General features: G+C 39.9%; 1 protein-coding gene across 2 annotated transcripts; it reads right to left on the reverse strand.

Annotated features, from left to right (window-relative positions):
- Positions 1-255: 255 nt before the first annotated feature.
- On the reverse strand, positions 256-10,255 carry LOC107806901 (uncharacterized). 2 transcript variants are annotated; one of them, XM_016631176.2, is made up of 9 exons: positions 10,097-10,211; positions 9,877-9,957; positions 6,931-7,081; positions 6,716-6,827; positions 6,508-6,590; positions 4,982-5,045; positions 4,753-4,870; positions 978-1,132; positions 256-783 (listed from the first exon to the last, which is right to left on the reverse strand). In XM_016631176.2, exons 3-9 carry the CDS (start codon positions 7,050-7,052, stop codon positions 733-735), a joined length of 705 nt encoding a protein of 234 aa, XP_016486662.1. In that variant the 5' UTR covers positions 7,053-7,081; positions 9,877-9,957; positions 10,097-10,211; the 3' UTR covers positions 256-732. The 2 variants fall into 2 exon arrangements, with proteins under 2 accessions (XP_016486662.1, XP_016486661.1); XM_016631175.2 differs by lacking the exon at positions 9,877-9,957 and having other exon boundaries at positions 10,097-10,255.
- Positions 10,256-25,562: the final 15,307 nt, after the last annotated feature.

Below are 25,562 nucleotides of genomic sequence, written 5' to 3' on the forward strand. Positions count from 1 at the left end.
CTTTATACATCATACTATTACGATCATATGGTACCTTATATGGTACTAGTCCATAAATATCGGATATTATAGGCCGGACCGTATTTTATTTCAAATTGACAACCTTCAACGAAACTCATTTTCTTTAATTTGTGTACCCTTTTCTTTATAGCACTTATTTATTGCTTGTTATAAATAGCATAAATATGCTAACCTCAAGACTGAGTCTATATCAATTAACTGAAGACGAAACTTTAACGTACGAGAAACGCGAGATGTAATAAGTTAGGCATTGGGTTATCTGCTGAATGCATAAGGGTCTACACTCACCACAAGAGAATACAGGAATAATAAGGAATGGATCTACACTTACCATTAAGGCATCTAATTCCAGCAATTAACTAGTACTAAACTCGTATGCTTTGAGAATGCGTTGTCCACAGAGAGCCAGCAAGCTTTCTTTATTGTTGTAGAACCAAGCTTAAAGTTGTAGATGACTAAATCAGCTCGACGCACACACTAAGCACAAGTTGAAAGGTATGTATCTTAATCTAACTTCAACACTGCACAGAGGCAGCAGCCTGCATGCTAGATTATGTACAGAATACACGGGCTAAATATTAGTAAAAAGTTGCAGTCGAACTTTGAAAAACTGATATATGCTTTTTCTTCTAATTCTGGCTTTATCTACATGATGTTGCTGCCAATAGCAGATCGCGTCAATTTTCAGTTATCTCGTCAAGTGTTGTACAATCAGACCTTGAGCTTGCAATCACTCTGTAAAGCTGCCAACCAGGAATCAACCTGGAAGAAAAAAAAGGAAAACATAGAGCATACAAATGGAAGATGAAAATGAATTGATTATGTTTGAATATATACATCAGATAATAGTTCTCCACCTTATTTGAGATGGAACAAACAAATGATACCAATGGGATATACCGAGACAGAGATCAGAATAGTTACTTCAAACAAAATGGTCCAGATAAAACCGTTACCTTCATCTTAGAAATACTAGAGCATTCATATTTCAGTCCATAACGAGTTGAGATGTAAAAGCAATATCGTTTGTCCTCATTGTCTCGTATCAGGCAAGGTAGAGTTCCAACTTCAATGATATCTGATAGGAGGGTTGAATCTTGGGGGCTTAGATCTGCAACATACTTATTCAAATTTATTCAAGAAATAACATCTTCATAGCTATGGGAAACATCAGAATATCCATATTCATCAAAACAGAATAGGACAGAATCAGAAATGATTTAGAGAGAGAAGCCCCAAGGGTATATAATGAAACTGCAGCTAAAGTTTGGAAGCATTCTGGAATGAAGTTAATGAACACGAAGCTAAGCCATTAAATCAAGAAAGATAACATAAAATGCAGAACAGATCGTAAAAGAACAAGAGATATGCCACTATAAGGTGAGATATTTAAAGATTCCGCTATTCCAAATAGATAAGATCATTGCTACCCCAACCACAGGTGTTTGTCCCTGCTCTATCTGCAATAGAGGAGGTGGAGGGTGAAGAATGGAAATTTAGGCAATGCTCTGCCCGAAAAGGTTCTTTAGAAAACCTTTAGCTTTCTAAAACAAGTTGCTTTTTTGTGTGTGTGTGAGAAAACACTCTTGTTCTCCATGGAACAAAACTGCACACCTCTAGAAAACAAAGGACTTTCTTTTATTCTGAATCAAACTAAAACCAAACTAAGCTTGCTTCAATAACACCCCACAAACTTTTAATATATGCTTCCTTTGATCCCCCGAAGGGAAGCCTTGGAGCAACGGTAAAGTTGCCTCCATATGACCTATAGGTCACGGGTTCGAGCCATGGAATCAGTTATTGATGCTTGCATCAAGATAGGCCGCCTACGTTACACCCCTTGGGATGCGGCCCTTCCCCCAACCCTGCGTGAATACGGGAGGCTTTGTGCACAGGGCTGCTTTTTTTTTTTTTTTTTACTTTGATCCTCCCTTATTTGTGTAACTTTGTCTTAATATCACCTGGCATTTCTTCCCTATTATTAGGTTCCTAAATTCTTTTTATCATTGATTAAAGGTATTTTAATAATGGCATATAGCACTAAGATGGTGCTGTGACATGTACATCCAAAAAGCAAAAGTTTATCCCCTTCTAGTTGTATTTGGAATCTATACAATCCACAAAGGTTTCAGCTTAATGCAGATATCCCATTTTCAACAACAACAACAACCCAGTGTATCCCACAAGCCCATTTTCAACAAATAAAAGCAAAAATAAGCAATTCAGCTTAATTGTCAAGGAGTTCATTGCCCTTGAAGCAACTTAGGTTCCTTTCTCTTCAGATCATCCACCAGATACAAGCTAGGATTGTGTTATGTTAATATGTCCCACATTGATTGTAAGAATATGTTGTTGTCTCCTTATATAATTTTGGGCAATCCTCACCTCACGAATTAGTTTTTGAGGTTAAGTTAGGCCCGATGTCCATTTCCTTAAGATGGAACCTATTCTTGGTTCACTCAATAAGACCCCCATGTTATATTTTCCACACGCCAAATGTCCAACTGTACGCGGGGGAGGGAAGGGGGATGTTAGAAGGTCACACATTGGTTGAGAAAATTGGATGTTGCCTCCTTAAATGGTTTTGAGCAATCCTCACCTCATAATTTAGCTATCTGAGATGTACATTTTCTTAACATGTCCCATAGTCGCTTCAAATCTCTTCTGTTCCATAGAGCATGTATGGCTCTAGTTTTCACTTGCTTTCACTGTGAGTTATAGCAAGTAAATATCCACTTGTCCTGCATTTTTCAAATCAAATTGTCTGCAGCATTAGAAATTAGAAAGTCCTCGGAGTGCCTCCTAGGTTAGGTGGTGTTTTGTCATCATCTTCACCTCCAGGTCGTTCTAGTTGAACACTCTGCTCCAGCTATTTCCAATTCTAAATGAGTGATCAGGACCACAGATTGATTAAATCTGGAGACCGCTATATTAAAATTGGATTTTATCTCACACCTAAGAATAGGTGTCTTTTATATTTTCACATGATAGCAGAGGATCTATAGTGTCGATAGAGACTCAAGTAAATTCTGCCAATAAGCAGGGGGTCACCTGCTTAACCAATTTTTTTTTCTCTTCTTCTTTCAGCGGACATCACCACTCATCACCAGCAACCAGCGACCAAAGGCGTCATAACTCTCTCCAGCGGCTGCTTTGGCTGCAGCACACCCTTTTCTGGCAATCGATCTGGCAGTATGACATCTTTTTTTTGGCAATCGCTCCGGTGGCACCATGTCTATTTCTGGTGACCATTCTGGCAGCATCGTGTTTCCTTCTGTAGTTGCATCATGTTTCTTTTCAGTAAATGTTCCGGAAAAACCACGCTTTTTTTGAGATAGTTCTGCCGATCCTACGGCTACTTTTGTCACTGTTCTGGCACCGACGTGCCTCTTTTCAACCATTTTTTTGGCAGCAACCTTTTCTGACAAGATTCTACCTAGGTTCTCTGACGGTGTTTAATCTTTTTATATTTTCAATATATGTACAACTTTGTTCCCCTCATTGAGTTTGAGGGACATGTTAGAATCCTGTAAGTGTTAGTTTGAAGTTGGTTCATCATCTGTTAAGGATAATATGTGGATTGTATTCACACCTAGAAATAATATCTCTTATATTCTACTGTCACCAAATCTTCAAGATCTTATTCTCTCTTTAATTCTTCACTCTTTCAAAAGAGAATGCTCTATCTAATTGTCGTGCTAGAAAGAGACTTTCCTGGCATCACCAACTTTGTAATTCTTTAGACAAAACTATGCTTCAGCGTCATAATGTGCCCCAAATTCCTTCCCCGTGAGTTCTTGTCACCAACTCTATACACCATTCTCCTCCTACCATATTTCTCTTTGATTAAACTCCTTGATAATGCTACCTCTTTGGCGTTAAATTTTCATAACCATTTCTATAAGCAAGCTCTTATTCAACAACCTCATATTTCTAAATCCCATTCAATCCCCTCTCTTTGGTTGTTGCAACAGTGCTCCATCTTACCAAGTGATTGGCTTCCTTCTCCTTGCTACCCTAACACATAAAGTTTCTCCCAAGTTTATCCAACTTGCTCTCCTCCTTAACTGACATAGGAAATAGTGACGGCACATTTGTCCGTGGTCAGTCTAGCACCCTGTTTATAAGCACTACCCATCTAGCACCCTATAAGTTTGTCTAGTCTGCCATTCTTCCGGATTTTTTCACCATCCCCAGCCATACACTGTCTTCTACCATTTTCTATGTCCTTTACACTCCCATTTATCGGTCTCTGGGAAAATGTTTAATTGACCTTGAAACATTGCAGACATAAGATATGAATATTTCACCCACCTGCTTGCTAGGTGTGGGTCAACCTGGAGGATTTTCGAGGTTTGGAAGGGTGAGGATTTTGGAACACACTAAAAATTGCCATCTCTAGTTTTTAATATCTCAAACCAGTTAATCTTGACTCAACAAAAACATCTAGGAGATACCAAGAAATTCAAGGTGATCCATTAGATTGTAATAAATACCAATAAATCGGCAAAAACCTCTAAGACGTCATTTGAGGATTATCTGGCTATCTAAATAAATGGTTGAGAAAATCTTCATACAATGTAAAATTCAAAATTTATCTGATAGAGGGGCTGGGCAAAAAATACAGTGTGATAGTACACCATTAAGAGCTTGGAATAACATGTTTACACAGTAGTTGGAGAGTATCAAGAGATGCATGCCTACAGACACTTAAACTGTTGAAAAAATTACCGGTGCTTGACGAATACCAGAAAATACACGACCCCTGAAGGACAAAAAATCTTGGAAGCCAATCATCAACATCAGTGTCATCAACTGGAAGAGGTTCTCCGGGTAAAGTTGCCCATCTCTATCGAAAAAAGGCAGAATAAAATTGTGGAACAAAAAATGTAAATTCAATGAAGTATTGTCTGAAATCCAAACAGCGTTAAGATGATGATAGCTGCTGGCTCTTTAATACCATTCTCATGTCCAAATACCCCGAAAGTCGTGCAGCCCGTACTACTTCATCAATGTGTTGTAATCTGTGAAGAGAAAAAATAATGAAAATCAAAAAGACAATACTCTTTTGACGGAGTAGTCATTACTTCTACTGAAGGCTCTTTTCCTCTCCGTTACATTAGTTAGTCGTGATGTTCTGTAGGACAAATTGGTGATCCTTGAACAGTACTTCACATTTGTCACGAGAGAAGATCCCTCGTTTTTGTTCAAATTGGGACTTGACTCCATTCTCAACTGTTTATATAACGTTTCATTCACTATTAGGTGATAGTAGCATAACAATAAGGGACTTTGGAGGCTGTTTAGAGAAGGTATTACATAGATAAATCAGGTCTTCTCACTTTCTGGGAACGCCAGTCATGCTATTTAAAATTTCTGCTGGTGAAATTTGATATGGATTTCCCTATACCTAGAAATGACAAAAACGCTTAAAGTAAAATAGTCATGTTTTCAATTACAATTTGTGTACTTGTCTTAGAATCAGAGACCCATCCCAGTGAGGAGACCTTTATTCTAAAGTAAATTCAATTCACATCTCTGGCTCCGATTTCTGTTTTGGATTTTGATTTATCCACTCAATTGCTCTTGCTAGGTCTTTGTACCCATGTTTGATGGAGCACCTACTACTGATTCCTCTTATATAATTGTTTCATAATTGGACATTCTGAACCCATGTAAGAGTACATTACGCAGCTTTTCCATCAGATACTCATCATTGCTCTACCTTTAACAAATTCTTCGTTTGAAAGGAAAGTGAAAACTGCAACACATTTCCATGTTTTTAACCCAATTCAACTTGGGAAATAAATTAAGATAAAAATTAGTGCAACTAACTTTGGCCCAATTCTATTGCTTTCATTAACCGAGATATCCCTTGTTTCTCGCTTTGAAACTCAGTGGATAATGGGGTCATCCCTCTACCCTTCTCCACTTAAAAACCAGACTTGGTTCAGCAGCAGATGCGAACTCGTGACCAGAACCTACCATACAGCTGTGTCATACTACTTTTGCCGTTGAACCAAATCCGGGGGCGGTTTGACTCAAATCCTTGTGGTCATTTCTGTTAGAAGTTGGAAAAATTTAAATTTATGAACATGTTAATATTACACTGATGATGCACTTAAAAACAGAGATGACCTTTTATGCTTTTGAATTCTCAAAATGATATTCATAGTGATCGTCAATGATGATTGAAGAGGAGCCTCGCAAGCATTAGGGATTGAACATGGTGAATGATGAACTATTGTAACCATATAATATATAAATAGCTATTTATTTTACAAGGTAAAATACTATTATCTAGAAATTACTATAACCACACCAACCTGCTAAATGCCTGGGAGACCCTTCTTAGTTTCACAATAAGAAAACAAAAGCACAATATTATCAAAGGGAAAACAACCCTACAAACGGTTATGTTTAAGGAAAAACAGCATGGGTTGCATAAGGCATGAGATAGCGCAAAATGGACGTATCGAATCTTACTGAGCTTTTAAATGTGCTTCTCTTTCTTCCAAAGCAGCAAGTTCTGACTGAAGAGATTCTACTTCTGCAGCAGTTAATACTACCTGCAAGGCATGATAACATCTGTAATCACTCTCTTCACCACCCCAAAGATAATGATGACCTTCAGAACAATTCAGTAGGAAAATACAAGCTAGACAGCTAGAGGATAACTTTAAAAAATATGTACCTTTTCTTGACCATCTGCGCCAGACATCCAAGTTAACTTGCTGAGGCTAAACAAATTCAACATTGAAGCAGCACCTTTCAATTTTCTTCTAGTCCGCGATCTACTAATGGATCTATTCTAATACGGGAGAAGCCGAATAAAACAAATAAAAATAAGTGAATTCCTTTACAAACATGTAACTCTTATTCACCTCTAATGTCTTTTAGAAGATATACCTCAAAGAATCATTACTCCCTATATATTTAGATAAGGATGGGCTCTGTACAGAGTCTTCACCAGATGTTGAAGCTTGAAAATGATCTTCAAAGACCTCTATTCCTCGAGGACCATCACCCATGCTGTTTATGTTTGCCAGCAAACCTAAAACTGGAATTAAGTGAAACCAGAATTAGCAAGTATAATCAGCATTCCCAACTCACAGATCCCAACCTCAGTGGAAAATATACTATTTATGATTATTGTCTATTACCTTTAAAGATGTAGAAGAATGACAGTTGTTGTATCATATTGAAATCACTTTCCACAAAGGACTTTAAAACTCAAATATTAAAAGTGTGACTCCTAAAGTACCTTAATAAATAATTTGGAAGGCATGAAGGGGCATACTACCTATCATAGATTATGCATAAGCTTACTGTTCCTGACATGATGACATGATAACTGTTTATGAGCTTTTAACATCTATAGGAAAATGAGTTTTGTAAAAAGTAGGAACACCCTCCCGTAGTCAAATTCCATAATAGACTTTTTCACTCCATTCTAAAATATTCAAAACAATCTCACCCAAAGGTTTTTTCAATTTCTTTCTGCTTGCCTTCCCTTCATCTGACATCACTTACCTTTTCTCTCTTCTCCGGATTAGGTTTCCTCAGCAAATACATGTGCATAAAAGAGTGAAGCATTTCGAGTCCATGGCGTTGATCAGCAAGAGTTGATCTACTAGAATTTAGTCCATATGGATATCAAATGAGCAGATGAGGCGCGGAGATATTGCCACAACAATAGAGATTCCACAGATCTTAAGTCTGAGTACCATCTTTATCACTGTCATGTTTCATGCTTTCTTATGACAGAAATCTTTCAGGATTTTCAGAGCATATCTCGGATATAAAGCTTTTAAGCTCTTCTGGGTGCTATCATACCAGCTTTGACTGGAGAAGATTGATGTTATCTTTAATAGGGTGTGAAGAGGAGCCAGAAGATTCTCTTTCCCCAACAATTTTCACAATAGTAGGAAGTTGATGCTTTTGATATCGATATGCACAATATTTCTTGGATATTATGCCACAGAATCACTTAGTCGACTCCAAAAGGTGGAAACTCAAGTATATGTTGGTGGTCAAGCCACTAATGAAGATAGTCAAACAATGATATCCAACCTCAATGATGGAGAAAAATTCTGGAAAGGATGGCAGGTTTAATAAAATTTTAAAGATGGATTCAGTAAATGACTGTCATCAACTTAAAACCAGACCAGAGATCGATAAAGATAAGTTTAAAAGGTGTACTCATGGCTAGTTACGCATTTGGTCTGACTATTGCTCCATGTGTGCACTTTATGACTTAGGTACTTCTGCTCTTTACTATAACATGCACAAACACTATATGATGAGTTTTATTCATATTTGGGCCCAAAGGAGGCAGAAGCACACACCCCATCTTTGAAAATTTATGGCAAAGCTGGTATTTCCTGGATTCATGCCATTGGCAGTGTATTGAGATTAATGGCTCAAATTATTGCAGGTTTGCCTCAATTTCCTATCATACCTCTTTCTTCCCTTTCCAAACCCTTTTACATATGGTTTCAAGTTTATTATCTATTACCATTATCCATCCCACCAGGCTACCATGACGAGATTCGTGCAACATCAAGATTTTCAACACCATTTCAAGGAGTTGAGAATACTGATTTTTAAATCATATTCTGCATTAATTAAGACTGCTATCCACATAGAAAAAGGGTATGTTATCATCCTGAAAACACTTAAACCAAGATCACTTATTTCCCTTGTGGAGAAAGCCACTTCTAAGATAGAATACATGCATGGCTCAACTTCTTGATTCAAATCAAAAACTCCAAGAGTACAAGGAGTGGCACCTACTAATCAAAAGTCCTATTAAAGTTATCAAGAGAAGGCTAAATCATCGACTAATATCCCATTATGAATACAGTATGATAATGCAAAAGGAGACAAGGGTGAGGCACAGAACATGTTCTATCCTCGACTTCCATCAGTCATTAGTAATCTCGATTCACTTGTCCTATTCACTAGTACACTGCCCGCTAGAAGTAGCAGCTCCTTACTACTAAAGTAAGTAAATGGGCTAAATTCCAGAAACACAAACATGAGTTTAAGTTATATACATGAATAGTGTAAAGAACTTTTATCTTACGGTCCATTGCAAGGTATGGGACTTGAGTCCCACATCGGTATTGCAATGTGCTGATGTGGGGCTTATATAACCTTGGGCTCTCCCGCCTTAATAGCTAGCTTTGGGGGTGATTATCCCTGGGTTGTCTCAATGGTCTCAAAGGCACCCAACACCCTCTGTGCCCATGTGTAGTGGATGGTGACGCTGATATTGCAGTGTTTACTCAGCGGTAGAAATGTCTAGTGCACAGCCAGTTACGGGTACCTAGGCACCTGACTCGAAAATGGCTACCTAGGTAAGGGCTACATACTTGTGTTAGAGTGAAAGCTACCCTGTGTGGAGCCGTCGAGGACGACAGATGCGGAGCATGGTAGTTTTGTATGGTCCATTGCAAGGTATGTCACTTGAATGCTACATGGTCTTGCAATATGCTAATGTGGGGTTTATATAGCCTTGGGCTCTCGCACCTCAAGAGCTAGCTTTGGAGTGTGGTTCTCCCTAGGTTGTATCATTTAACACTGTAAGGCTGCCTTGACTTATTGTAGCAGATAACTTGACTTATTCTCAAGATTACAAATCCTAATTTTACTGGAGGATTACATGTAAATATCTTTTGGGTGACCTAACAGTGTATGTAAGTTAAACTCCACAAACATTATCCAATAAATTCATTCCATATTTACCACAAAAGGGGAAAAAAAAAGTCTTATTCTGAACGGAAATTAAAAACTCAAAACGCAGAACATAAACTTGAAGTAATTCTGGATAAGATGCACGAGCTCAATTACCTATCAGATATCAACAGAGAGTAGAAGATCAACTTCCACTAAAGCTTAATAATAAAGCCTTTACTTAATAGTGTTAATTATCTGCATAAATGAAAGCCCAAAAGAGCTTCAAAACTCAAAATTTTGATGTTACATACATGTACGATGACTTTTTTCTAAGAACAAAAAACCACCCAAATTCACTTCAAAACAACTGTATTCTAGAAGGAAGAGAAAGTACCGGAACTTGTTCGGTATTGATATTTGATCAGACGAAATTATGCAGAGAGAACGAAGACGGAGGAGGAGAAAAGTTCCTTGTGCTCTTGAAAAGTGGTTAGACATAATGCAGACAGCCATTTTCGAGAAGGAATATGATGATGAGAATTATGATTGGTCAAGTGGTTGAGTTATGATGTCTGGTCCCACAATTAAAAAAAAGACAAAATACCTTATACCACCTCGAAACATGGCACTCATTATTGGTTATGTCCTTGAACTGATCTTAATTATCCTTTATACTTGATTATTCAATAGCTGTTACTCCCTTGGATGATCTCATCCCTGAGAAGTGGTATGCATTCGCCTGCCACGTAGATTTTTCTCTTTATTTGACATTTATTTGAAAAATAAAATATATTAAGTATGTTACTTTTTTAGATAATTTTTTTCGAATAAAATTTATAATAAAATTTGGATAGAACTACATTATTTAGGCTAATTCTTTTTATTTGGCAAAAATAATAAAGTTTTAGTTATTCTTTTTTTGAATTTGACATGAAAATAAAGATTTATACAATTGAAATAAATAATCAAGGCATCTAAAAAGTTATAAAATACATAGTTTGAAATTTATTATTTTGGCTATAATTTTTTATATAGCTCTAAATTATGGTGATCTAAAAATATTTTTTTTTTACAGATTTTACCTGAAAAGTAAAAATATACAGTTGAAATAAATAGTCATTGCATCAAAAGAAGATATAAAAAGAGTGTACAATTGCACGTTCATTATTTTGGCTATATGTTTTTTATTTGGTAAAAAATAATGGAGCTATGGCTAATTTTTTTTTATTGGTTTGACTCGAAAATAAAAATACACAATTAAAATAAAGAGACATTATATATAAAGAAAAAAGACAGGAAATATACACCACTGGTATTCCATTATTTTTGCTAAAAGTTTTTTATTTGGCTAAAATGATGGAGTTTCTACCAAACGTTTAACAAATTCGACCAAAAACAAAAAAAGAAATATGCAGTTGGAACAAATAGACATTATATCTTAGAAGAAATTAAAAATAATAAAAGCTAGAGTAAAGTCTACCTTGTATGTTAAGATGAAGCAAGAAGAAATACATAGTTATAATAAATAAATCATTATATATGACTATATGACAATTAAAAGTTAAAAAATAACCGATTTGGAAGCTGTTTTTTTAATTTTTTTCCACTCCCACACGCTTAAAAAAGAGTGCACCCACACTCTTTGCCACATCAGCGTCCAAGGGGTAATGACTCTTAAAAGGCCAAGTTGAGGGAGGTAACTAAGACCACAAATAATTAAGGCTTGTAACTAATAATCCGTGCCAAGTTTAGGGAGGTTTTTAAGTATTCCACCTTTTAAAAAATATAAGGTCTATCCATAACGAAAAGGCAACCCGGTGTATAATTAAGTTAGTTTCTATCAATGTGCGTTACACGTTAAACATTCACCTTATTCAAGTTGTAGAGTGTGTACCTGGAAATTGAAAGGAAAAGAAGTGAGGAATCAGCAGTAACAGTATAGCAGAGCCCAGCGACAAGAAACGACCAATAGAACCAATTTCTAAACCCCCAAAATGATGGTCAATATCCAAAACCAGTTTCAGTCGAACAAACCCAGCAAAATTCAAATCAAAACCTTTTAAAACCCAAAATTCAATTCAATTCAGCACTAGCCCGAGTCAGAAATTGCTTCTGCAAATTGAAAATTCCAAAAATTCTCAGAAGGAGTTCAATGAAACAGTCACTTTATTAAAAAAATTCGGCTCTATTTTCCCCCCTGTATTTTAGCTATTTCAGCCTTCCAGCTCTCCCTTGAATGTCAAGTTAGGATGCCTTTATAGGCAAGCTATTAGGGTAGCATAAAAAGAATTCAGATTTGCATTTTTAACCTTCTGATCTTTTTGTTTCTGCTCAAATACCCTTAACTTAAAACTCAGATTTTCATATTAGCCCCTACCCTAGCTTCCTAGAAGTTTCCTTAGGTTGTTACAAAAGATTCCCTTACCTATACTACCCATATTACCTTTAACAACCCTATTTATTACCTCTAGGACCTCAAATGGGTCATGGGTCAAATGACCCAATGATCAAACCAGACTTGGGCTCGAAAAAACTCGAAAAAACCATTCGAACTCTTAGAATGGTTTATGAAATGAATTCAGATCCCAAATGAAATGAACCCAGGTTGAGCAGACTATGGCAAACAATAGGAAAATGACTAAAACAACTTTCAGAAAACTTAAAACCTAAGCTAAAGGATTAAATTGTCATATAATCCTAATTAAACTAGTCAGGGCTAAACAAATAAAATGAGATCAGAAATTAATCGTGTTGTTAACAAAAGAAACTAGACCGACCAAACAAAAATCACAGAACCAACTTGGAACGGAAAACTGAGACGGAACAAAAATGGACAGTACTCAATCTTAGCTAGAAAACTCGTTCAACTTTATTTTAATTAACTAGAGGGAACGAGAAGAAGAGAAGAGGAAAGAAAGATGAAGGAATCACAAGCGAAAACGAAGGGAAAGAAAGAAACTCACCGACTTGGGCTCAACCCTTTGACTGACTTTCCGATTTAAAACCCCGAATATCGTCAACTACTTGTTCTTTGTCAAAAGCTATTCCGTGGTAGAACTGGCTCGGAACACTCATAAAAACTGGGAAAACACCGTTGCATGCACAACTTTGGCTTTGGCTTCTGGGGATCGAACCTTGGATTTAAGATTCGAGACGTTCTAGCAAAATTCGAGGGGAATGGAGTGTGAATTTGATACAAGGGGGTCATGGCAATTCTATGGTGTCAATTTGGTAGTGACCAGAGGTGGCTCCGCCACCGGAGGAAATGAGGGCGACGCTAGGGTTTGTGCCTTCAACCTCAGATTTGAGGGGTCCTGAGTGTGTTCGAACGAAGTTGGTTGTGGATTGGGATTGTGGAAGGGATGAGGAGTTTAGGGTGTGAATATGGTGGTCATCGTAGGTGGCGCCGCCGGCCTGAGGTGGTGGGAATTAGGGCGGCTCAGTTAGGGTTAGTTGGGGACGATGCGGTCTAGGAAATGAGATGGGGGGGGTACGAGATTCGGACATACAAATAATAAACCCACCCCACTTCCCCACCGTTGGATTGGGCCATCCTCGACAGCTGAGATCACTGGGCACGAAAATGGGGTCGTTTTGAGTTAGGGAGGTGATGGGCCGGGTTAGGGGACGGATTGGGCTTGGCTTAACGGGTTTGGGGGAGGAGTCCGTTTGGGGCTGAGTGTTTTAAGTACAAATTGGCCCAAATTTGTCTTTCAATTCCTTCTCTTTCTTTTCTTTTCAATTCCCTTTCTAAATTTTTTTTTAATTAATTTTTTTTTCCAAAATTAAAATAGAAAATCTAAATTACTTCCTAGAACCCCATTAACCTAAAAACACTAATTAGACTTAAATGATAATTAACCCAACTAACAAATTAAAAAGAAAACTACTAAAATCAAAAATTAAAGTTAAAAGTGCAAATTAAATTATTTTTTTTGTTGTGATTTTCCCTTTTTTATACAAAAACTAATTACCAATTAATCCTTAGAATGCAAAATTAACTCTTAAATGCACATGCAACACTTTTTTTTTTGTATTTTCCATAAATTAGAATAAAATAAACATGCACAAACAAAGCAGACAATTAACAGAAAATGCCACGAAAATCCTCAAAATTGCAAACACTGAAAGAAATTATTTTGTTTTGAATTTATGGGAGTAATTCATGTAGGGCAAAAATCACGTGCTCACAGCTGCCCCTCTTTGCTCGGAAACACGAAGAGTTTTCGTGCAAAGATAAAGTGAGCGGATACGAGTGATTTTTTTCCCGTTTGAATACTCCGTGGGAAGCATTTTGAAAGATTTGACCGCACCCTGCTTTCGAGGTTGCCTACATATCCTTAGCTAAAGAGGAATCAGGTTAGTGTAGTTTGAGAAGTTTTGGTAGCTGGGACTACCATGAAGTTGTGATTTCACTGTTGCTGCTGCTGCTGCTTACTGCATCTCCTTATTACACCATGATAAAATAAAAAGAAGCTAGACTATACTATGGTCTGTGCGTTACAAAATCCTATCTATATCTTCAAACTTGCTCTTGTGGTTCTTGTTGCCTTGTTGACTTGTATTCTCCTGGTGGAATCCCTTTGTTGCCGCCTTGAATTATAATCTGAGATGTTTTCCTTTTCTCCAGGTGGATGCCTGACTGCCAACTACACTTTGAGATATGTTTCTTTCCTCCCGGTGGACGCTTAACTGCTGAACTTGAATGTATTCCCTGCTCTCCAGGCGGGCTCCTGATTGCTGAACTTGAAATGTATTCCCTGCTCTCCAGGCGGGCTCCTGATTGCTAAACTTAAAAGTATTCCCTGCTCTCTAGGCGGGCTCCTGACTGCTGAACTTGAAAGTATTCCCATGCTATCCAGGCGGGCTCCTGACTTCAAAACGTGAATGTATTCCCATGTTATCCAGGCGGGCTCCTGATTGCTGACTTGAAATGTATTCCCTTGTTCTCCAGGCGGGCTCCTGACTGCTGAACTTCAGTGTATTCTCTGCTTTCCAGGCGGGCTCCTGATTTCAACTTGCAATGTATTCCCTTCTCTCTAGGCAGGCTCCTGACTGCTAGATAAACAAAGCAAAGAATTTGAAAGCTAAAACTTAAATTGTACTCCCTTGTTCTCCAGGTGGGCTCCTGACTGCTGCGCTTGAAATGTATTCCCTACTCTCCAGGCGAGCTCCTGACTTCAACTTGAAATGTATTCCCTGCTCTCCAGGCGGGCTCCTGATCTCAACTTGAAATGTATTCCCTGCTCTCCAGGCAAGCTCCTGATTGCTGAATTTGAAAGTATTCCCTGCTCTCCGGGCGGGCTCCTGACTTCAACAAAACAGACAAAAACAAAGAAAATTTTCTGCCCCAGTTTGGCGGCTGGGGACAGATGTGATTGTAAAACTAAATCATATTACCAAGTGTTACTAAGGATTTGAAAGCTAGGTCCCATTATTCAGGGGGTCCTGACAACTCTTAACTAAACGACAATTTAAAATCTAAGTTATATCTTCTACAGGTGTGACTTTTGCTAAATCTTGCTATCTAAGAGGATCTTTAAACTACTCCCCATTATCCAGGAGGGTCCTGAAAATCAAAGGTCAAATTTTATCTTAAGGGTGACAACTTTCATGTCTGAATTATACTACCCTACAACAGAGTTTACGCCAAATGTTGTTATCTAATCGAGATCTTAAAGCTAAGTCCCATTATTCAGGAGGGTCCTGGAAACTCCTAATTGAATCGTATCTCGAACATGCAAATTTCTAAGCTAACTTATATTCCTTCGGGATACATTTATACTAGATTATGCTATTTATAAACTTTAAACTAGGTCTCATTTTCCAAGAGGGTCCTGAAAATCAAAAAATCAAATCTGTTTGGTGACTGCCTTTCTCCACTGAGGGTTTCTCCGAAACAAACGAATTTTCTGCCCCTGTTTCAATCAAAGAAAATTTTGTCAGTCTAAAATGGTGGTTAGCTGATGGCATTCTTGCTGAAGATCTTTCCGCTGCATCGTTTTGTTCTGGCTGGCTTCTCCGAACTGGCCCTGAACCGCTTTGACTTTCCGACTGACTTTCAAACCCCACGACCTTTGACGAACCGAGTGTTCTATACCCCTGCTGTTGTTTTACCTCTGACCCCTTTATCTGAACTTTTGCATCTCCCATGACATTACCAAACCATTCCACCTATGAAACTTCCGGTGATTCCTTGTACCCCCCTCTTACATCATGTTATCCTTAGTATGCTCCAACCACGATGTGCTTTGCAATTTTGGAAGTTGGTAGTGAGTTTTGAAATCCTTTTTCACTTGCTTTGAGTAGGACTGACATTAAAACATCTTAGACAAATAAACCCCAAAAGAAAAATGAAATGCAATGACTTTGAGGGTTAAAGATAAGAAGAATCCAAAACCAGATAACTGCTACAAAAGGAAAAAAGAAAAAGAAACTTATTTGAGTGGAACAGCTAGTACCAATGATCATGACATGCATTTCGGATTAATCGACCCAATCTGTCCAACCAATCAACTTTCAATTGCCGTACTTTGTTGCCTCAGGATTTCCATGACCTGATTGCTTTACCCAACCCTTGAACTTGTTCATCCTGCGTCGCCTTGAAAGGTTTTCACCAGTAGACCTTTTTCGTTCTTTCATCTCTCGACTCACTTTTGCCTTACGGTGCCCGTGAGGGTTTTCACCATTAAGACTCTCTCATTTTTCTCTCAACTCCTGTCGCCTTGCGGTGCCTGTGAAGGTTTTCACCAATAAGACTCTCTCATTTTTACTTCTCTCAACTCCCGTCGCCTTACAGTGCCTGTGAAGGTTTTCACCAATAAGACTCTCTCATTTTTATTTTTCCTGTTTGAACTAGAGTATTGCCCCTGACATGAATTACATTTACCTGCTCGACTTGACATTTCTTAAAGACTGATCAGAAGGTCTTTCTTTGGATTGTAATACGGGCTTTTGGACAGGGTTAGAAGGAAAGGGTATAAAAAGGCTCAAAACAATTCACATGGGTTCAAAATTACAACTTTCGGAATCAGATTTCTTACAACAACCACAACTTCTGCCCCAGTTTCTTGCTTGGGGACTTTTGGATTTTTATTTTGATGAGACTGAACCGTGAGGCTGCCTACGTATCCTTAAAAGGAATCATGTCGAACGTAGTTCATGACATATGGATTACTTTGTTGTTGTGATTTTCTCTTTCCTCCTTCTTTTCTTTCTTTTTTTTTCTTTTCTTTTTTTTTCTCTCTTTTACTTTCCGTTTTTTCTTTCCTTTTCTTTATCTTTTCCTTTCTTCCTTTTCTTATCTTGCATGCTTGTGTTTCTGATATTTACTACTGATTCTGAATGAGGGGTTAGAAAGAAAATAAATAAGGCTCCAAAGGGGTGACGAGGGATCAAGTGTTTAGATAGCAGAACAAAATGCCTTCATCATTTCAATCTTCAAAATATGCTAAATACAACCAAGTACAATCAAATAAAGAAATCATACATAGTATCTCTTGACCGCATCGGAATTGATAGCCATTTCTACACATTTCCCTTCCACATCTGTCAAATATAGCACGCCATTGGACAACACCCTAGTTACGACAAATGGCCCCTGCCAGTTTGGGGCAAACTTTCCTTTTGCTTCAGCCTGATGAGACAAGATACGTCTCAACACTAACTGACCCACTTCGAACTTCCGTGGACGTACCTTCTTGTTATATGCTCTCACCATTCTCTGTTGGTATAGTTGGGCTGTGACATACTGCTGCCAATCTCTTTTCATCAATCAGACTTAATTGCTCCAAACGGGTTTTGACCCATTCAACGTCATCAATTTCTGCCTCAGCGACAATCCGAAGGGATGGGATTTCAATTTCTGCAGGTATCACCGCCTTCGTGCCATACACCAACAAATAAGGGGTGACCCCTACTGAAGTACGGACCGTAGTGCGATAACCCAGCAATGCAAACGGCAACTTTTCATGCCACTGTCTAGAACCTTCCACCATATTTTGAAGTATCTTCTTTATATTCTTGTTGGTTGCCTCGACTGCTCCATTCGCCTTAGAGCGGTATGGGGTGGAATTGCGATGTATAATCTTAAACTGCTGACATGTCTCTGTCATCAGATGACTGTTGAGATTAGCGCCATTATCCGTGATGATTACCTTCGGAATCCCAAATCGACAGATGATATTTGAATGCACAAAATCAACCACTGCTTTCTTGGTCACAGATTTGAAAGTTTTCGCTTCAACCCACTTGGTAAAATAATCAATGGCTACCAAAATAAACTTGTGTCCGTTTGATGCTGCTGGCTCGATTGGCCCAATGACATCCATGACCCAAGCAACAAAGGGCCATGGTGCCGACATTGTATGTAATTCAGACGGTGGGGAATGAATCAAATCTCCGTGAACCGGGCATTGATGACACTTTCGCACAAAACTGATGCAATCTCGCTCCATAGTGAGCCAGTAATAACCTGCTTGGAGAATATTCTTTGCCAGAACGTACCCACTCATATGCGGTCCACAAACCCCGGAGTGTACCTTAGTCATGATAACTGTGGCCTGTCTGGCATCTATGCATCTTAGCAATCCAAGATCTGGAGCTCTTTTGTATAACACCCCTCCACTGAAGAAAAATCCGCTTGCCAATCGTCGAATTGTTCTTTTCTGATCACCAGTGGCCTGTACCGGATATACCCCCATCCGAAGGTATTCTTCGATATCATGGAACCACGGCTCCCCATCAAGTTCTTCTTCTACCATATTATAGTAAGCATGCTGATCACGGACCTTAATCTGCAAAGGGTCCATATAAGCCTTATCTGGATGATGTAACATTGACGCCAGCGTAGCCGAAGCATCGGCGACTTCATTATGGATCCTTGGGATATGCCTAAATTCTATCGACTGAAACCGTTGACAAAGATCATGCAAACATTGTCTGTATGGTATGAGTTTCAAATCCCGTGTTTCCCATTCTCCCTGAATTTGGTACAACAGGAGGTCCGAGTCTCCCAAGACCAAGACTTCCTGGACACCCATATCTATAGCTAACCTCAAACCCAGGATGCATGCCTCATACTCAGCCATGTTGTTGGTGCAGTAAAAACGAAGCTGAGCCGTAACAGGGTAGTGCTGCCCTGTTTCAGAAATAAGTACTGCTCCTATCCCTACGCCCTTCATATTTGCGACTCCATCAAAGAAAAGTTTCCATCCAGGCTTCTCGACTTGTTCCAACTCATCAATGTGCATCACCTCTTCATCAGGGAAATAAGTTTTCAAAGGTTCATAATCTTCATCAATCGGGTTCTCGGCTAAATGGTCCGCCAAGGCCTGTGCTTTCATTACAGTTCGAGTCACGTAGACAATGTCAAACTCTGTGAGCAGGATCTGCCACTTTGCAAGCCTCCCTGTGGGCATAGGCTTCTGAAAGATATACTTCAATGGATCCAAGCGAGATATGAGATAGGTAGTGTAAGATGACAAATAATGTTTCAGCTTCTGTGCCACCCAAGTCATGGCGCAACATGTCCTCTCAAGGTGAGTATACTTAACCTCGTACGACGTGAATTTCTTGCTGAGGTAATAGATGGCCTGCTCCTTCCTGCCAGTGATATCATGTTGACCCAATACGCAGCCGAATGAATTGTCCAATACCGTCAAATATAGAATCAAGGGTCGCCCTGGTTCTGGCGGGACCAACACGGGTGGATTTGACAAATACCCCTTTATCTTATCAAACGCCTCCTGACATTTATCTATCCACTTGACCGCAGCGTCTTTCTTTAACAGCTTGAAGATAGGCTCACAAGTTGTCGTGAGCTGAGTGATGAACCTGCTGATATAATTCAATCTCCCCAACAAATTCATCACCTCGGTCTTGTTTTTCAGAGGTGGTAGTTCCTGGATGGCCTTGATTTTTGATGGGTCTAATTCAATGCCCCGGTGGCTGACTACGAACCCCAACAACTTTCCATACGGCACCCCAAAAGCACACTTTGCAGGATTAAGCTTGAGATTGTACCTGCGAAGCCTTCGGAGGAACTTCTTCAGATCCCTGACATGGTCAGATTGCTTTCTAGACTTCACGATCACATCATCCACGTACACCTCGATTTCCTAGTGTATCATATCATGGAATATTGTTGTCATTGCCCTCATGTAGGTTGCCCCAACATTTTTCAAACCGAATGGCATGACCCGATATTAGTACGTTCCCCACGGTGTGATGAATGCCGTCTTTTCTGCATCTTCCTCGTCCATCAAGATTTGATGATAACCCGCGTAACAATCCACAAAAGAACCAATCTCATGTTTGGCACAAATGTCAATCAATATATGGATGTTTGGCAAGGGAAAATTATCCTTCGGACTTGCTTTGTTGAGATCCCGATAATCAACGCACACCCTGTCTTGCCATCCTTCTTTGGAACATGCACAACATTGGCTAACCAGGTGGGATACCGCGTGACCCGAATAACTTTCGCATCGAACTGTTTGGTGACCTCTTCTTTGATCTTTACACTTATATCCGTTTTGAACTTTCTCAGCTTCTGTTTGACAGGAGGGAATGCCGGGTCGGTGGGCAACTTGTGAACAACTAAATCAGTGCTTAGACCCGGCATGTCATCATAGGACAATGCAAAAACGTCTTTGTATTTGAACAATGCTTTAATTATCTCCTCCATGAGTTGAGGTTCCAGATGGACACTTATTTTAGTTTTACGGACATTTTCTTGGTCCCCTAGATTAACTGCTTCTATATCGTTCAAATTAGGTTTGGGCTTTTCCTCAAAATGACTTAGTTCCTTACTAATTTCTTCATAGGCCTCATCATCCTCAAATTCCAACTCGTCATCACACTCGATTTCTTGTATTATTATTTCAGAGTTAGATTGGCTTTTAAAACTGGGACGAAGATTCCTCGTGCATGTCATGTCATTGATATCAGCATAAAAAGAACTGTACAAAGAAGAAAAAATAAAATTAGAAGAAATGAAGGAAAATGAACAATTGCATTTCATTGAATATAAGGATAACAGGGTTTTAACACATCCAACTGGACGAAACATAATATATGAACTATAGACCCTGGAATAATCCAGACAACTAAAAGAAAATCAAAACCCACTACCAAGACTCCCTCCGGGTAGGAAGAAGAGTAGCTTCCCAGTTGTTGACTTTTGCACGTGGTCCCACAAATTGCACATCTGCCTTGCTGGACCCTTCCCTAGCCTGAACCATATTGACCTCAGCGAATAACCTTTCGATCCCCTTCTCCAAGTCTCCATCGGCACCAATCAGTGGTCTAGGAACCTTTGACAACAATTGCTTTCTGATACCCGACCTGACGAATGACCTAGACAGAAGTGGGATTGGCTTTGGCAATGCCCATGCTTTCTATTTCATTTTTCTAGATCTTCTCACGTCTGCAACGGTAGGCTTGAACCCCAGCCCAAAAGTATCCAGATTCTTTGGAAGAGAAACTGGCTACACAATACCTTGCAGAGATGTACCTAAACCCTTGCCCGGTACGAGACCGTTTTTCAACATTTCAACAGCTACCATAACTGATGCTGCAACCATCTTTAGAGTTGGAATGCACTTTCCTTCCGGAATTTTCTCTACTGATACTATGTCGAAAACCTGATAAACCCATGGTCCCTTGTCATCGTCGAACTCTATGAATGGAACGATGGCACCATTGGGCACACACAAATTATCTTTGCCGTGTACAACAATTTCCTGTCGATCCCATTCAAACTTGACCACTTGATGCAGAGTAGACAGGACTGCTTTGGCCGCATGGATCCAGGGTCGCCCCAAGAGCAGATTGTACGAAACAGCCACATCGAGCACCTGGAATTCTATAGTAAATTCAACTGGCCCTATTGTGAGCTCAAGCACTATGTCCCTAACTGAATCTTTTCCTCCACCGTCGAATCCCCGAACGCAACTACTGTTCTTGTGAATTCTTTCATCCTACACTTATAGCTTGTTCAATATGGAGAGAGGACAGATGTTCGCGCTAGACCCGTTGTCAACCTTTACCCGAGTAACCACGGAATCTTCGCATTTCACCGTCAGATAGAGGGATCTATTGTGCTCGGTACCCTCCACGGGCAACTCATCATTGGAAAAAGTGATTCGGTTTACCTCAAATATCTTGTTAGCTATCTTTTCTAAGTGGTTTACTGAGATTTTGTCAGGAACATGAGCCTCGTTCAAGATCTTCATCAAAGCACGACGGTGTTCGTCTAAATGGATCAATAATGACAAGAGCGAGATCTGAGCTGATGTCTTCCTTAACTGTTCCACAATGGAATAGTCTTGCGCTTTCATCTTTCTCAGAAATTCTTCTGCTTCTTCCTTAGTCACTACTTTCTTCACCAACACTGGATTATCTTTTGAGGTCTTAGCTTTTCTCAACTCTTCGGGGGCAAAGCATCTCCCCGATTGAGTTAAACCATGAGTCTCACACACTTATTCTTTTACCTCTTTCCCCTGGTAAGTTACTGTCACTCGTTCATAATTCCACGGGACCGCCTTATTGTTGACTATTGGAAGCTGAGTTACTGGTTTTATAATAACAGGCTCTGTGCGAGCACCCCTCATGACCAACATGTTTACTTGTAACCCCTGGTACCACCACTTTAGCTTTCTCCGGTCTCACTGTAATAGTGCTTGAAGCCCCTTTCTCGGCTACCACAACTGGCTTATTGTCTACCCATTTCAACTGGACCACTGATTTCTCACTGGTTACCTTTTCCTTTGAACTGGTTTCACTGGAGCGGATCATCATTACCGTCTGCGAGGGTTTCTTAGCCTCCCCTCTCTTGTATATCATCTCAATCATATGGGTCTCATAGTGAGCTGGTAGTGGATTCTTGTTGATATTTGGTGCTTCTGGGGATTGAACCTCGATCCGATGAGTATCAATGAGCTCTTGTACAACTGTTTTTAGTTTCCAGCATTTTTTTGTGTCATGGCCCAGGGCCCCTGAACAATACTCACAACTCACCGAGCGATCAAGATTTCTGGGAAGGGGATTCGACAATTTGGCTTTGATCGGATTCAACATGCCCAACTGTCTCAGCCTGTGGAATAGACTAGTATAGGATTCTCCCAATGGAGTAAAAGTCTTTTGCTTCTGCAGCCTCTCGTTCTTAAAGGCTTGATTGGGTCGAAAACCTGTTCCAGGAGGATTTTTGTAGGCTTTTGGGGGTGGATAGTTATTTTGTGGAGATTGGTATGGATTTTGTGGAGCTGGCGCACGCCATTGCGCGTGAGCGGGAGGTTGGGTATAGGTTTGTGCGTGATAGACAGAAAAATGGGGATCTGGCGGTGGGTAGTAATGTTGTGGTGGGCTATATGGTGTGTGGGGGTAGGTTTGGGATAGGGTCGAGGCTGGTTGTAGAATTGTGGAAGGTTCCTGGATCCACCCCAAACTGCCGACTCGATCGTTACGACATCCTTTTTCTTCTTCTTTCCGAGTACACCCCCAGTACCGTTTTGAATGGTCTGGGTAGTTGCTTTGATTGCTGAGTAACTTATGATCTTATTGGACTTGAGTCCCTCCTCAACCATGCCTCCCATTTTTACAACTTCATTAAAGGACTTGCCCACTGCCGACACCAAATGACCAAAATAAGTGGGCTCCAAAGCCTGCAAGAAATAATCAACCATCTCACTCTCTTTCATCGGGGGGTCAACCCTCGCTGCTTGCTCTCTCCAACGGAACCCATATTCTCGGAAACTCTCACCAGGCTTCTTCTCGATCTTCGTCAATGACAGACGGTCTGGGATGATTTCAAGATTATATTGAAAATAACAGGCGAAGGCTTGGGCCAAATCGTCCCATATGTACCACCTTCTATGATTTTGTCTGGTGTACCATTCTAGCGCCGACCCACTCAAACTTTGGCTGAAATATGCCATCAGCAATTTGTCTCTTCCACCTGCTCCTCTCATCTTGCTACAGAATCCTCTTAAGTGTGCTACCAGGTCACCATGCCCATCGTACAGATCAAACTTGGGCATTTTGAACCCTGCTGGCAACTGAACATCTGGGAACAGACATAACTCCTTATAGGCCACACTCACTTGACCTCCCAGCCCCCTCATATCTCGGAACGATTGCTCTAAGCTTTTGACCTTTCTGATCATCTCTTCATGCTCAGGGTTTTTAGGCGGTTTCTCGGTCTTTGCCGGGATATCAAGATGAGGAGTGTAAGGATATGGCTCTGGAACTTTGAAGGTGGGTTCAGGGGGATAGTACTGGTTGTCGTGAGTTTGTAACAGGGGTTCACTAGAAGATCGGTGTAATGTAGCAGGTGGAGGTGCCACAAAAATAGGTGTAATTGGTGGAGGAGGGTATGGGACTTGTTTGAGTGGTGGAGCTTGAGAAGTATGGGAAGTGGTGCCATGGCATTGTTGGTAGAGGGGAAAGGCTGGAGATGAGTTCACAGTGGGAGGATCCGGAGGTTGGGCTGATGGTGGGATATAAGTAGGGTTGGCGGGATAAACCGGTGGCGGATGCCCCTTCGCCCAAGCTTGGTACATTTCAGCCATCTGCTACTTCAGCTTATACATTTCTTCCCTCATCGCATTAACGTCCATTTCTTCCACTTCTTTCGATGGGTCGACAATACTTGTTTCTGGTTCCTGGTCGACCATATTCAGCCTGTCTTTCGATTGGGTGTTGTAGGAGTGAGTTGCCAGAATGCCAGTCAACTAACCACCTGCCTGGACTTAATACATCAAACAAACAACCTTGTTAGCGATTAGGCTTTAATAGATTGGTAACCGCACATTGGGCATGAATGCACCTAAGCAGTTAACCATTTCTATTATGTATTTAATCGGTTGCATGCGTCATCCCGGCCTATTCTTTCTTTCAAATGCAAACATCCCCTTTTCTCTTTTTTTTCTTTCCTTTCATTCTGGCCTCTGTTCTCTCTTTGTTTTTACTCTCTCTTATTTTCTCTTTTTTCTTTCTTATTTTTCTGCTCTTTCCTTTTCTTTACTCTCTTGTTTTTCCTCTTATTTTCTTTCCCTTTTTTCTTCTCTTTTTTTATTTGGTTACGGTCGAATCCTATAGAGATTTCCTACGTATCATGACCCCACATGAATCTGACCAAGCGTAGTTCTTGGGGATCAGTGTAAAATAAAGTAAAAATATTTTAGGATTTTCAATTTTCATATAAAAAACCGCTATTACAAAGACTGAAACTAACAGACTCGAAGAAACTAACAGACTCGAGATACAGACTCAAAAACAAACAACCCACATACTCAGAAATACAGCCTCCAAAACAAATAGCAGACTTTAACGGAAAGAAAACACAGACTCAAGAAATCACTAATACATCAATGCCTCAACTGTCCCTAGGACCCGCGGGGCGTCATTCAGCCTTGCTGCGGGCCAACTTTCTAAATCCCCCTGAAGGTGGTAGAGATCTTCCATTACTAGGTGAAAAAAACTCATCACAGTAGCGAAGAACATAGATCTCGTCATATCCTCACAGCTACTGCACTTCATTGCGATATAGTTGGCGGCCCTTTTGACTCGCTCTCTTATGACGCCCTTCTCTTGCAACAAACGCCCAATTTGTTCGGTTCTGGCTTCCAAAGTTCGTTCGACTACCTGGTTCTGCTCTTGGAGTTGTTGCAAGTCCCTTTCTAGCCGTGCCATTAAGGCGTAACAATGTTCTCTTTCAACCTTAAAATTTTTGGCTTGTTTAGCCATTTCACCCTCGAGGTTGCCGATTGCCTTTTCCCAACCTATGACCCCTCTTTCATATCTTTCTTTCATCTGTTGAACGAAATCTGCGCGCCCTTCGGCGCTTTTAGCCAACCTTG

The sequence above is a fragment of the Nicotiana tabacum genome, chromosome 20 (genome assembly GCF_000715075.1).
Source record: "Nicotiana tabacum cultivar K326 chromosome 20, ASM71507v2, whole genome shotgun sequence".
Classification (NCBI taxonomy): domain Eukaryota; kingdom Viridiplantae; phylum Streptophyta; class Magnoliopsida; order Solanales; family Solanaceae; genus Nicotiana; species Nicotiana tabacum.